This window comes from Sapajus apella, unplaced genomic scaffold, assembly GCF_009761245.1.
Source record: "Sapajus apella isolate SASKATOON/1434 unplaced genomic scaffold, GSC_monkey_1.0 scaffold46, whole genome shotgun sequence".
NCBI lineage: Eukaryota > Metazoa > Chordata > Mammalia > Primates > Cebidae > Sapajus > Sapajus apella.
This window is the reverse complement of record NW_022436986.1, coordinates 11,696,668-11,711,227: the sequence shown is the minus strand read 5'-3', so window position 1 is coordinate 11,711,227 and position 14,560 is coordinate 11,696,668. Positions and strand designations below refer to the sequence as shown.

At 35.2% G+C, this 14,560-nt stretch overlaps 1 protein-coding gene across 10 annotated transcripts in view; it reads right to left on the bottom strand.

The window, feature by feature from the left end:
• The window catches only part of FSD1L (fibronectin type III and SPRY domain containing 1 like), an 84,486-nt gene that overhangs the window by 32,052 nt on the left and 37,874 nt on the right, over positions 1-14,560 (bottom strand). For all 10 annotated transcript variants that reach the window (XM_032240253.1, XM_032240254.1, XM_032240258.1 and 7 more), the window contains one exon: positions 13,231-13,352. In XM_032240253.1, coding sequence (XP_032096144.1) covers positions 13,231-13,352 — 122 coding nt within the window. The remainder of the gene's footprint in view (positions 1-13,230; positions 13,353-14,560) is intronic.

Below are 14,560 nucleotides of genomic sequence, written 5' to 3'. Positions count from 1 at the left end.
AAAATTTGACTTAGAAATATGATCGATTTCCTACAGAGTCTCCCCAAAGTTAAACTCTGCATGCGTAATTGTACAAAAAATACTTAGAATAGGATATAACTTATTAGTAAGACAACTGACAACCAAAGAAGCATTTATTATTTGTCATTGCCATCAGTTTCCTTCATCTGTCTTGTAGGATTTTCGTCTTTATAATCCGTAACATTTGTTACTCTCTATTACTGAAACATAAGAATTATAGACTACTATTCACTGCCAAGAGAAGGCACTCGTGAATTTAATATGCTCTGCTATGCCTATATGGAAATGTAAAGGCCTATGGTCTATAGCAATTTGAAAATTTTGCTGAGTCATAAATCTGCAACTAAAAGTCCTGAGAGATTGGTATAAAAAATAGTGACTTAATTGGTGAGTAGGCCTACTTAGCTCCCTACTATTTACAACTCCATTCAAGCTGCTATTCTAGTAAGACTGCACTGGCAGGCAGATTCTTATTTCTTGTGAATAATGGTCCCCAAAAGAAAGTCAACTGATAAAATGGAAACTGAAGTTAAAAACAAAAACAAAAAAAACCTAAGAAAGTGATGACATGTGGGAGGGACAAATAATATTTAGATAATTTAAGAGTGGTATGTCAAAATTAAGGTTGACTTTGATGTAACATGTGGGAAGTTCACTCTAGATTCTATATAGAAGAAAGCAATTCACCAAATAAGGCATACAAATTCAGGGAAATATGAAAGGTAGTATACTTATAACATAAAAATATTACTTAGGAAATGCAGAACTCTTTGGAAGGAAAGCAATCCATACATACCTACATATTTCCATAAAGCAACAGTGACTAACTAGCAATAGCGCAGAAATTAGTTGAAGAATTTACAAAATGCTTTCTCTGCATCTGAATGTAAAAGGATAAGTGGCATCAGTATTGCCAGGCTTATTTCTTTTCTTAGCTCCAGAAACTCAGACAGGAGAAAGGATATAAAGTCAAAATTTCAATGCATAAAAAATGGCTAAAAGTACATAATGACTTTTTAATTATCACTGATCATCATCACTACCACTGTTAAGACTCAGATATGTCCATAACTAATATTACTACACATAGTATACTATAGAATAGATTATAGTGGCATTTATGGAATTAAGAGATAAAGATATTTCTTCATTTTATAAGTTAATGATTCAATCTTATAGAAAATGTTTATGCTATAGTAGATTATTAAAAATTAGAGATTTAAATGCATTCTTCATGAATTTTTAAAACCTATTATATTTTTCTGCTGGGTACAGTGGCTCATAGCTGTAATCCCTGTACTTTGGGAGGCTGAGGCGGGAGGATCACTTGAGCCCAAAAGTTTGAGACCAGCCTGAGCAACAAAGTGAGACCCCATCTCTACAAAAAATCAGAAAAATTTAGTTGGGTTATGGTAGTGCATGCTCGTGGTCCCAGTTACTCAGAAGGCTGAGGCAGGAGAGCTGCTTGACTCCAGGAGGTTGACACTCAGTGGTTGTGCCACTGTACTCCAGCCTGGGTGACACTGCAAGACCCTGTCTCAAAAAGCTTTCTTTCTTTTTTTTTTCTTTTTTTAATTATACCTCATTCCTTTAGACTGTCTTAATAGTTTACCAAAAGGGGAAATCCTAACCGTTCATGCAATCTACTTGACTATACAATAAGCATGGTATTGGTCTGTTAAGCTGTCACTGAAAGCCCAAAAGAAGGGAAATAATGGTAAGAAGACTGCTTTTTAAATCGTTGTTTTTTTAAAATCAAAGTAGTAGTAATAGCTATGTGTATGTTCACTCTCTGTCAGAATTTAGAAGTGATGGAAAACCTAGATAAAGAAAAATGAAGATGTATACACTGGATTTTAGGGGGGAAAGTTCTGCTTACAACAGAAAACATTATGGGAAAAAATGTTATCATTGGTATTAGTGATTCACATGAGAAAACCGAGAAGGGGGTAGAAAAAACAGTTAAAGTCTCAACTGCTATAAATCAGCATGCAAGTACAAGTAAAACAGTGAACTTGAAATAAATACAAAGTGAAAAATACAATTTCGAAGGCATCAATGAAACAAGATTTTCTTCACAAGTTAAATAGAAAAGTAAAAAATAATGGTAGTAACAACAATAGCGATCATTTATTGAGTGCTTTCACTTTAATCCTTACCATTACAATACCATAAACTTTATATTATCATTATCGTCATTAGGGGCTCAAAGATGTCAAAGTAACTTGCCCAAGATTACACAGCTAGACAATTAAAGAAGAAACGGTATTTAAACATAGGTAGTCTGACTTAGAGACAACAGCCTTTACTATTCTTAAAGAAAGGCACTCTAAGCTAAGGCCATATATATTAGTATAGAAAATATATAAAATCAAAGAACAGTTGCATGCAGAAAGATATCTGAATAATGATGAAAAGAAAAAAACATGTTATGAAAGTTAAACTATCTGGCCAGGTAGCAATGAGTGATCTACAAAACTAACACAAAGGGATGAATGATAGAAACCGAACTGACCTGGGAACCTAAAGGCAGAATCTCTGAAAAGTTCTGACTTTGCCTTATTGGTAATTTAATAACCTGGAAAGTAGAGTCTGTGTTTGGTAAACTAACTTTTTTGGACCTAAGTATGACCAATAACAAGAACACAGATGTAAACATGGAAATGATGGCTGGGTTCAGTGATTCACGCCTGTAATTCTAGCACTTTGGGAGGCTACGGCTAGAGGATGGCTTGAGGCCAGGAGTTTGACACCAGCCTGGGCAACACAGCAAGACCTCCATCTTTACAAAAAAAAAAAAAATTAAAAATTAACTGGGTGTGGTGGAATGCACCTGTAGTCCTAAAAACTCAGGAGGCTGATGCAGAAAGATCGCTTGAGCCCAGGAGTTAGAGACTACAGTGACCTACGATGATGCCACTGCACTCCAGCCTGGGTGATAGAGAAAGACCTTGTCTCGAAAAATAAGGAAGCGTAAATGATGGGAACCTTAGAAATAAGCAACAATGGGCCGGGCGCAGTGGCTCATGCCTGTAATCCCAGACTTTGGGAGGCCAAGGCAGGTGGATCATGAGGTCAAGAGATCGAGACCATCCTGGCCAACACAGTGAAGCCCCATCTCTACTAAAAATACAAAAAAATTAGCCAGGCATGGTGGCCCACGCCTGTGGTCCCAGCTACTCGGGAGGCTGAGGTGGAAGAATCGCTTGAACCCAGGAGGCGGAGGTTGCAGTGAGCCAAGATTGCGCCACTACACTCCAGCCTAGTGACAGAGCAAGACTCCATCTCAAAAAAAAAAAAAAAAAAAAAAAAGAAAAGAAATAAGCAACAATGTCATCTTAAAGAATTCATGAAAACCAGAGCAAGAGATTGGGTATGATCTGAAAAAAAACTTCAAAAATTTCAAAAAGAAAAAGGAGAGGGCTCATATACTACCAAAGACTGTTATAACTACCATACTTTGGAGGCATCCTATCATAGCAAAAAAAAAAAAAAAAAATCCTGCATAAAATAATTTTATTGTGTTGCATTGCTGAGCTTTTATAAATAAGGCAGTGCTTCTCACCTTGAATGTGTATAAAAATCACCCTGTTATTACCTCAAAGCCAACATAAAGCTTCTTGAATCAGAATCTGCAGCTGATTTGCACGCACTTTAAAGTTTGAGAAGCAACTGGTCGATATCTTCTGATGAATGCATTCCCTTTACAACAGTGGCTTCAAGTTATTATCAAGCTTCTTGAATTTTTTTAGTGATGAGAAGAATTACTATTTCCTGAAATTGATCTTGTCACATAGCTAGTCAGTTGTCGCTGTTAGAAAAGCCTTTCTGATATTATTAAACTGAGTTTTCTCCATAAAATACTCCATTCGGAACTGAAAGGGAAATAAACTATCTCAAATGCTTGAGATTATAATCCCGTGGCCAAATTTTTATTTAAATTTTAATTGAAATTGAAATTATTTAAGGGGTACAGTAGGATGTCTCAGAGTCCAGCTCCAAGTGGACTCAGTCACAGGAGTGTCCCCACACCTCCAGGAGCTTACCAGGTTCTCACCATGAATAATGGAGAAAAATCCCCTTATGCTTCCACGGCAGGGGAAGGAGAAAAGGAAGTATTTTCAAATACATCAGAGATTCTGTTCCCTTAAGAAAAACTATTTATCAGAGTCTAATCTGTTGGGGTTTTATCACAGCCTAAGTAACCTGGGGAAACGGAAGCATCCAACTCCAATCAGCTAATTCCATGTGGGTAAAGGGAAATACCCAAACCAACCCCAGCCCACTCCAGCCATCCTGTTCCACCTAAAAATTCAGGAATGATGACTGGGGAAAACTGAGAAGTCCTTTGTGAAGTTCACAGTCCAGAGGCACACACTCACAAAAAGACTGAGACCTAATTATAGTGCTACAGAATGCTTCCCTCCCACACACCTTACCACCACATTAATGAAGGCCTATTTACATTTGTTTCTTTAACCCAATACACGTCTGGCTATCAAGAAAAAATTACAAGGCATAGGGAAAGGCAAGAAAACCATAGTCTGAATAGGAGAGCACACATCAGAACCAGACTCAGATATGGCTGAGATATTGGAATTATCAGACCAATAATTTAAAACAGTTATAATATTCCAAGGGCTCTCATGCAGAAAGCAGACAGCATAAAATGGAGAAAGTCAATAACGTAAAAGAACAAATGGGCAATATAAGCGGAGAGATAGAAATTCTAAGAAAGAACCACAAAGAAAGGCTAAAGATAAAGCACTGTGCCATAAATTAAGAATAAGTTAATGGACTTATTTGCAGACTGGAAAGAATCTCTTGAGCTTGAGGAACTCTCAAGAGAAACCTGCAAGATGAAACAGCAAAGACAAAAAAGATTGGAAGAAACCCCAAAGAACAGAATATCCAAAATTTACTATGGAACTACAAAAGGAGTAAATATGTATAATGGAAATTATGGAAGGAGAAGACAGAAAGGAAAAGAAGATACATTTGAAACAATAATGACTGAGAAATTCCCAAATTGATGTCAGACAACAAACTACAGATCTAAGATGCTCAGTGATCAACCAAAATAAATGCTCCCGCCATATACACACACATACACAAACTGTATCTAGGCATATGATATTCAGACTACAGAAAATCAAAGACAAAGAAAACACTTGAAAGAAGCCAGGTGGGGGTGGAGGGGAGGGGATCTTACCTATAGAGGAGCAATTCTGTATCCCTTGAAATTATCCTTTAGTAGTGAAGGATAAATGAAAACTCTCTCAGACAAATAAAAATTGAGGAACTCTGTTGCCAATAGACCTACTATGTAAGACATGTTTTTTAAAAGTTTCTTAAAAAGAAGGAAACAAAGAGCACTGGAGAAGTATAAGTGAAGGTAAAATAAAAACTTATTTTTCTTATTCTTGACTGATCTAACCAATAACAGTTAATTCAAAATAATAAGGGCAACTATTTATTTGAATGTGTGTGGTTTATATATGTGCTTATATATACTGCTGCATAAGTGAAAGAAATGACAACAATGATACAAGTGTTGGGAGAGAGGCAGAAAATCACTAAGTACATAGTTGAACTCAACAACTCCATGAATCAACTGCATATAATTGATATCCACAGACTACTTCATTAAGCAATAGCAGAATACATATTCTTCTCAAGCTCCTGTAGAACATTTGCCAAGACAAAGACTACATTCTGGGCTATAAAACACACATTAACAAATTCAAAAGTCTAGATATTATACAATGATTACATTCGAAATCAATTAACAGAAAAAGATAGATAGCTAGAAAGTCCCAAAATACTTTCAGATCAAACAACCCACTTTTAACCAAGCCCGGTGGCTCATGCCTGTAATCCCTGCACTTTGGGGGGTGTGGGGATGGGGGAGAATCACTTGAGGTGAGACGTTCAAGGCCAGCCTGGCCAATATGGCGCAACCCCATCTCTACTAAAAATACAAAAATTAGCCAGGAGTGCTATAGTCCCAGCTACTTGAGACTGAGACAGAAGAATTGTTTGCACCTGGGAGGCAGAGGTTGCAGTAAGCTGAGATCGCCCCACTGCACTCCAGCTTGGGCAACAGAGCAAGATTCTGTCTCCAAAAAAAAAACCAAAAGCCAAAAAAGCACACTTCTAAGTAACACATAGTCAAAGAATAAATCTCAAGAAAAAATTTTAAAATATTTTGAACTAAATGAAAATGAAAAACCAACTTATCAAAATTTGTTGAATGCAATGAAAGTAGTGCTTACAGGGATATTTATAACACTGAATGCACATATGGTCATGAGCCATATAACATCATTTTGGTCAATGACAAACCACATATACAAAAGTGGTCCCATCAGATTACAATACCATATTTTGACTGTATTTTTTTCTCAGTCTAGATATATAAATTATTGCCATTGTGTTACAACTGCTTACAGTATTCAGCGCAGTAACATGCTGTACAGGCTGGTAGCCTAGGAGCAATCGGCTATATCACACAGCCTAGATATGCAGTAGGCTATACCATCTTGGTTTGTCATGTTTGTACTTTATCACATTTGCAGTGACAAAATTGCCAATCATCACATTTCTTAGAATGTATCCTCACCACTGACAAACGATTATATTAGAAAAAAAAGTCTAAAACCAAAAATTTAAGCTTCCATCTTGGTAAACTAAAGGAAAAAAATATATATTAACCAAAGCAAGGAGAAGAAAAGAAATAATAAAAATTAGAACAGAAATCAGGTTGGGTGTGGTCGCTCACAACTGTAGTCCCAGTGCTTTAGAAGGCTGAGGTGGGAAGATCACTTGAGGCCAGGAGTTTGAGACCAGCCTGGGCAACACAGTAAGATCCCGTCTCTAAAAAAAAAAAAAAAAAATGTTTTAAATTAGCTGGGCATGGTAGCACATGCCTGTAGTCCTAACTACTCAGGAGGCTGTGGCAGGATGATCCCTTGAGCCCAGAAGTTCAAGGCTGCAGTGAGCTATGATTGCATAACTTCACTCCAGCCTGGGTAACAGAGCAAGACCCTAACTCTAAAAACAAACAAAAAACAAGAACAGAAATCAATGAAACTGAAAAGAGGGACATCAATGGAAAAAAATCATGAAAGCAAAACCTGGTTCTTTGAAAGATCAATGAAATCAATAAACCTCTGGCCAGATTAAGGAAAGAAAGAGGACACAAATTACTAGTATCAAAAATGAAAGAGGGGGCATCACCACAGATCCCACGGACATTAACAAGCTAATAAAGGAATTCTATGAACAACTCTATGTCCACAAAGTTGATAACCTAAATGAATGGACCAATTCCACGAAAGACACAATCTGCCAAAATCCACAGAAAGAAAACAGACAATCTGAATACGTCTATATCTATTTAAAAAAATGAATTGATATTAATAACCTGCCAAAACAGAGGGCAGCAAGCACAGAAGTGTTCACTGGTGAATACTACCATATTTTTCAGGACAAAAGTATGCCAACTCTCTTAAATCTCTTGCAGAAGAAAAAAGTAGATAGAATACTTCCTAACTCATTCTATGAAGCCAGCATTACCCTAATACCAAAACTGACAAAGATATTACTGGAAAAGAAAACTACAAGCCAATATGTCTCATAAATTAGATGTAAAAAATCCTCAACAAAATATTAGCAAACCAAATCCAACAACAAAAAGAATTATATCCTTGACTAACTGGTATTTATTCCAAGTATGCAGGCTAGTTCAACATTTGAAAAATCAACGTAACCCATCACATCAATAGGCTAAAAAAGAAAAACCTCACAATCATATAAATAGACGCAAAATATGCGTTTAACAAATTCCAGCACGCATTCAAAATAAAAACTCTCAGTGAAATAGGAACAAAAGGGAACTTCCTCAACTCAACTTGTTAAGAAATAGCTACACGAAAAAGCTTACAGCTAACACTATACTTAATGGTGAGAAACTCAAAGTTTTTCCACTAAGTTCAGGAACAAGGCAAAGATACCCCTCTTTCGAGCGCTTCCAACATAGTACTGGAAGTCTTAGGTAATGCAGCAAGACAATAAAAGGTATTCAGACTGGGAAGAAAGAAATAAAACTGTGTTTGTTAACAAATGACATAATCATCTATGTAGAAAATCCGAAAGAATCAACAAAAAACTCCCAAAACTAATAAGTGACTACAGCAAGGTTGCAGGATACAAGGTTAACATACAAAATTCCACCAACTTCCTGTATGCCAGAAATGAACAAGTGGAATTTTGAAATTAAAATCACAATACCATTTACAACAGCACGCCAAAAATGAAATCCTTTGATATAAATCTAACAAAATATGTTCAATATTTACATGTGGAAAACTACAAAGCTCTAATGAAAGAAATCAAAGAACTAAATTGTAGAGATATTCCATGTCCGTCGATAGAAATACTCAATGTTCATCAGATGTCAGTTCTTCCCAACTTGATCTACAGATTGAATACAATCCCAATCATAATCCCAGTAAGCTATTTTGTGGATATCAATCAGATGACTCTAAAGTTTATATGGAAATGCAAAGGATCCAGATAAAGGTAACACAATATTGAAAAAGAAGGTCAAAGTTGGAAGACTGAAACTAGTCAACTCTCAGACATACTATAAAGCTACAGTCATCAAGACGTGGTATTGGTGAAAGAAGAGACAAAGAAACCAAAGGCATGCTTCATGAAAGAAACAATAAAGATAGGCTGAACATTATTAAAATTAAAAATCTTGCTCAGTAGAAGATACTATCCAGGGAAAAAGAAGCCACAGACAGGGAGACAATATTTGCAAAAGAAACATCTGAGAAGGGCTACAAAGGAACTCTTAATATTCAACAATAAGAAAAGTAACAACCCAATGTAAAAAAAAAAAAAAAAAAAAATAGGCCGAAGACCTTACAGACATCTCACTAAAGAAGATATACAGACAATAAATATATAAAAAGATCCTTCACATAATATGCCATTAGGGAAACTGAAATTAAAAAAAAATAAAATACTACAATATCACCAATTGATGAAAATGTAGAACAATAGAACTCTCATTCATTGCTGGTGGGAATGCAAAATCATACAAATACTTTGGAAGACAGTTTGGTAGTTTTCTATAAAATCAAACAGACTTTTACCATACTATTCAGTAACTGGCATTTACCCAAAGGAATTGAAAACTTATGTCTACACAGAAATGTGCATACAGATGTTTATAGTAGCCTTATTCATGCTGCCCAAACTTGGAAGTAACCAAGATGTGCTTCAGTACGTGAATGAATAAATAAATCATGGTGCATCCACACAATGAAATATTATTCCATACTAAAAAGAAATGAGCTATCAGGTCATCAATACACATGGAGGAAACTTAAAATGTATACTACTAAGTGAAAAAAAGCAATGTGAAAAGGCTACCTACTATATGATTCCAACTATACAAGATTCTAGAAAAGGCAAAACTATGGAGATAATAAATAGATCAGTGGTTGCCATGAACTGGGGGTAGGGAAGGATGAAAATGTGAGACACAGAGGATTTTTAGGGCAGTGAAAATACTATTATAATACAATGGTGGATACATGTCAGTGTACATCTGTCCAAACCCATAACATGTACAACAGGAGGAAACTTTAATGTAAACCACAGACTTTTGGGTGGTAATGATGTGTCAGTGTAGGTTCATCAATTGTAATAAATTACCACTCTGGTGGGAGACGTTGATAGTGAAGGAAGCTATACATGAGTGAAGGTATATGAGAAATCTCCACACCTTTCATTCAATTTTATTGTAAAGCTAAAATTGCTCTAAAAATAAAGTTTATTTTTAACAAGCTACAAATATAAGAAATTATGTGTATTTTTGACATCTTGAAATAGGGAAAGTCTTTCTAAGTAAGATCTTTATAAAATCTGAGTCACAAAAGAAAAGCATGATGTATATAACTGCATTAAAATTAAAACTTTTTGTTAGGAAAAAAATCACCATAATTTCAACAGGCAAATGATCAAGGTGAGGAAGGATATACACCACATAGAACAAAGGCTGACTTCTTTATTAAAAGGTCCTGCCCTACGTATCATTACTAAAAAGACTAACAATCCCATGAAAAATTGACAAAATTCATAAATAGGGAGTTCATTTTTAAAGTGGCTTATGAAAATACGACAAATCCACAAACTCATTCAAGAAATGAAGATTAAAACAATCATAACACATTTGTCACCTAGTGGAATAGGAAAAAAAGAAAACCCTGACAGCACTGTTTGCAGCAGTATAACCATATAGGCATTCAAATATTTTCCAGTACATATAAACTGTGAAATCTCTTTGACAACTTAAAACCTACTCAAATTTAAAATAAACATGCACTTCCACTTCTAGGAATTTGTCCTCAAGAGATAGTGGCACCTCTCTGCAAATATATACAGTATTTGATCATTTCAGCATTGTTTCTAATAAACAGACTATAAACCTAAATACTCATCAAGAACTAATTACATTCCTATCTAGTCATGAAAAAAAAGTGAAGATCTACAGTGATCTGGAATAAACTCCTACATTCTGTTAAGTGGCAAAGCAATATTATATAATAGTGTATATGTATGCTTCATTTTTTTGAGTTATTGCTCTACTATAAGCTTCCACCTTTTTAAAGGAGGTGAACTATATGTTAGGTTTAATCACAAAAAATTGCCAAAAAATACCAATTATATGATTCTGTCTATATGATGATACTTTTATAGGCATAGACTGTTTCTGGTAAGATAAGTACATGCTAGTTAACAGTGCTAGCTCCTAGGGAAAACTGAAGTGTGAAATGAGAGGGCTACTTTTTAGTTTACACGCTTTTATACTACTTTAACTGCTTACCACATGCATATATTCCTTTTTCCAATAAAAATACTAAAGTGACTTTAATATGTAAACAGATAAGCAGGAAAGGACAACTTTCCTCTCTAGGTTGCTGAAATTTTTCTTTGCTCTCTGCTCAGATGGAAATTATATTAAGAATGTTTTACATCTGACAGCTGTATGAAGAAGGGTGAAATTCTAAAGTTTTAGGGTCATACTGGTGGTAAGCAGAGACATATAGTTAACGTGACTTCTAAACATATTTCCTATTTTCCTTTCTTAAGTAAGAGTTCACATTTGGAGATATGTTTCCTAGTCTGAAATTTAAGTCCCTATCTCCCACAGGTGAAGAGAAGAGTATTCTACTTAAAAGTTAACCTCAGTTAACTGGTAAACTGTGAAACTTTGATACTACCACCTCAAATTTTCAAAACTAAAATAAAATCCAGCTTCTTACTAATAAATTCTATATATCAGACTGAAAGGACCAAACCATTTTAAATTATATGGTAACCAAAATAAAACTTTCAAAAATGTTTATTCCTGCTTTAATATCAGTTTCACTCTTAAGCAGAGCCCTGTGAATGAAAATATAGAAATTCTGAAAGGCCATTGTTTTGGTAAATAGGCAATGACAAATATACTTTCTTCCTCTACAACTACAGTTCCTTCTCTCTTTCCCTTTTATGAACTCCTCTAGGACTTCTAATCTATATCACACAAATTAGTACTTCACTTGTGCTACCCTTCCTAGGTTCCAATATAGTGCTACAACTACCAACTTGTTTTTCCAATCATATTTAAAGTCCCTTATCATATATATTCAAGGAAAAAAGGAATGGTTTCATATAATCAACATTCTCTATTCAAAAACAGCCAACCTCCAAAACAAGTACTTGTAAGTAAAACATGTCACTTTCAAGAAATTCCTTGATCCCTCAAATCACCATATCTAAATAGTTTTAGTTATCAGCAACATGATGCTCAGAAAAAACCTAACCAAAAGGTTGTAAGCCATATTCCTGACTTGTCCCTATCAAACTCATGTTGACGTTTGGTCACCAACATGGCAGTGTCGGGAGGTGGTGCCTTTAAGAGGTGCTTAGATCATCATAACAGATTAATATCTTTCTCAAAAGACTGGGTGGCCAGGCACAGTGGCTCATGCTTGTAATCCCAGCACTTCGGGAGGCCAAGCGTGTGAATCACGAGGTCAGGAGTTTGAGACCAGCCTGACCAACATGGTGAAACTCCATCTCTACTAAAGATACAAAAAAATTAGCTAAGTGTGAGTGTGGTGGTGTGTGCCTGTAATCCCAGCTACTCAGAAGGCTGAGGCAGGAGAATCGCTTGAACCCTGGAAGCAGACGTTGCAGTGAGCCGAGATTGCATCATTGCACTGCAGCCTGGGTAACAGGGCAAGACTTTGGCTCAAAAAAAAAAAGACAAGGTCAGTTCTTATCAAAATGGATTAGTTCCCATGAAAGAAGGGTCTTACAAAGTGAGGCTGCCTCTCTTGTTCTGCCTTTTTTGCATGTGTCTCGTTCCTCTTCTGTGCTCCATCATGTTTTGACACAGCATGAGGCTATCACCAGAAGCTGCCAGACACTGCTGCCCAGTCTTGAATTTCTTAGCCTACAGAAACTCTTTTCTTTATAAATTACCCAGTCTCAGGCCTTCTGTTATGGCAACACAAAACAGACTAAGACTGGTCCTTAATTGGCTCTTGTACATATGTGAATAATTTGGAACTCGATCACAAATGGTTTTGGCTACTGCAATATCCTCATATTAATACTTTACAAAACAATGTTAACATATTACTAAAGTTTCATCTGAGCCAACAATCACAACAATAATAACACCTAACATTCACTGAATTTTAACCATATGCAGGTAGTATCAGAAATACTTTAGAGGTATCAATTTATTTAATCCTTATAAAAACCCTAGAAGAATAATATCACATTTGAAAGATGTTAAAAATGAAGCCAGTTAAGTAAATTGTTCAAGATTACATAGCAAGTAAGCAACAGGATTCAAATCTGAGAAGTCTGGCGTTGAGACTCACTGTTAACTATCACACCATATTGCTCCCTCTGCCAAGCTAACAATAAAAGATCCCTTGACAGGATTCTTAAAATGCAATTTTTACCACCAATAAAATCTCTAAAAATAAAAAACTACCAAATTTACTTATTCCTTAGCTTAATGAAAAATAAAGCACACTATACCTTCCTTAATATTTATATACCAATGTTCATTGCAAAAAAGTCTTTTTAAAAAAAGTTTTTATACAAAACTTTACATGTAATACATGTATTTACCTGGCAAAAACTTCAAAGTTTGCAGCATTTGTCTTTCCTGTGAGAAATCCACCATTAAATGAGTCATGTTGTCACTGACCTTTGGTTTCAAAGAAAGGCGAAAGGCTGAAGCCATTGTGACTCTATGGTAAACACAAACATACTTTTTAAAATAAAAAAATAGGAAGTATCAAATCATATTTAATTTCTAAAATGAAAAGACACAAATTATATCACTAACAATTTCAGAGACTATAACAAAAGTAAAAGTGAAATAGAAATTTGCTCTTATAGTCTTTTCAAAATTAACTAGATTAAAAAAACTACAGAATGTCTTTTTAAAGATATTTAAGACAATTGGTTAGCAACTTTCCTCCAGCCAATTTTTATTAAATTGCACATATACAAATAACATAAGAAATATATCCAATAAAAATAATCTTTACCAGACCCCACATTCGTCTGAACCTCTGTACACTCAATCTTACTGACTTCCTGATGCCAGCCTTACTCCTTTTCATATGCCAGGTAACGAACTTAAATTCATTTGAATCACACCCTGATTCAAACATTCTCCCTAGTCATAAGAGCTACTCCATGTGCCCTCAAATAAGAGTAGAGGTAGACTGACCTAATACTGTATAGTTTGGTAGTTGCTAAAGATAGGCCATGGATAAGTGAAATCACTGTCAATGAATACCATACTAGGTGTCACTCTGATCAATCAACATCAGACATAGGAAAACATACTATAAGAAACAACCCTGTGAAAAACCATATGCCATGGAAATAATAGAAATTCAATAAACATTTACTAGATAAACCAAAAAAGAATGAAGCCACTTTATCCAAAGCACACAGAAACTGCAGTCCATTAAAACTGGAGATTAAAAGAAATCCTCTTATTCTATTAATTTGTAATTTTATTTCAAATTTCAATTTTTCTTATTCCAATAAATTTCCACAAGTATCACAAAGTAAGCCCCTTACTATCTTTGGTTCAAGAATGATGGGAAGTACTACAGGTGAACACTGTCCTCCTAGTACACAATTTGGAAGAGGAAGGAAACAGAGCTGGTGGACAAAGGGAATACTTGGCCTTGTCAACTGTATCTGCCAAATCAATTGTATCTGCCAAATCTACCCAAGAGGTCAATGAAATGAAAGTTGCCAAACTTGTTGTATTCACTTATTTTGGGATGAAAAATGTCAAACTGTTTCTGTCTTCAGTTATTTTACTTCATTTTAAAACTAGTAATCATTTAATAGTAACAATGAGTAAACAACAGTTGATGTGTTTATCAAGAAGAAAGTGCTACAGTGAAACATAATTTACAAAAAAGGGAACTCA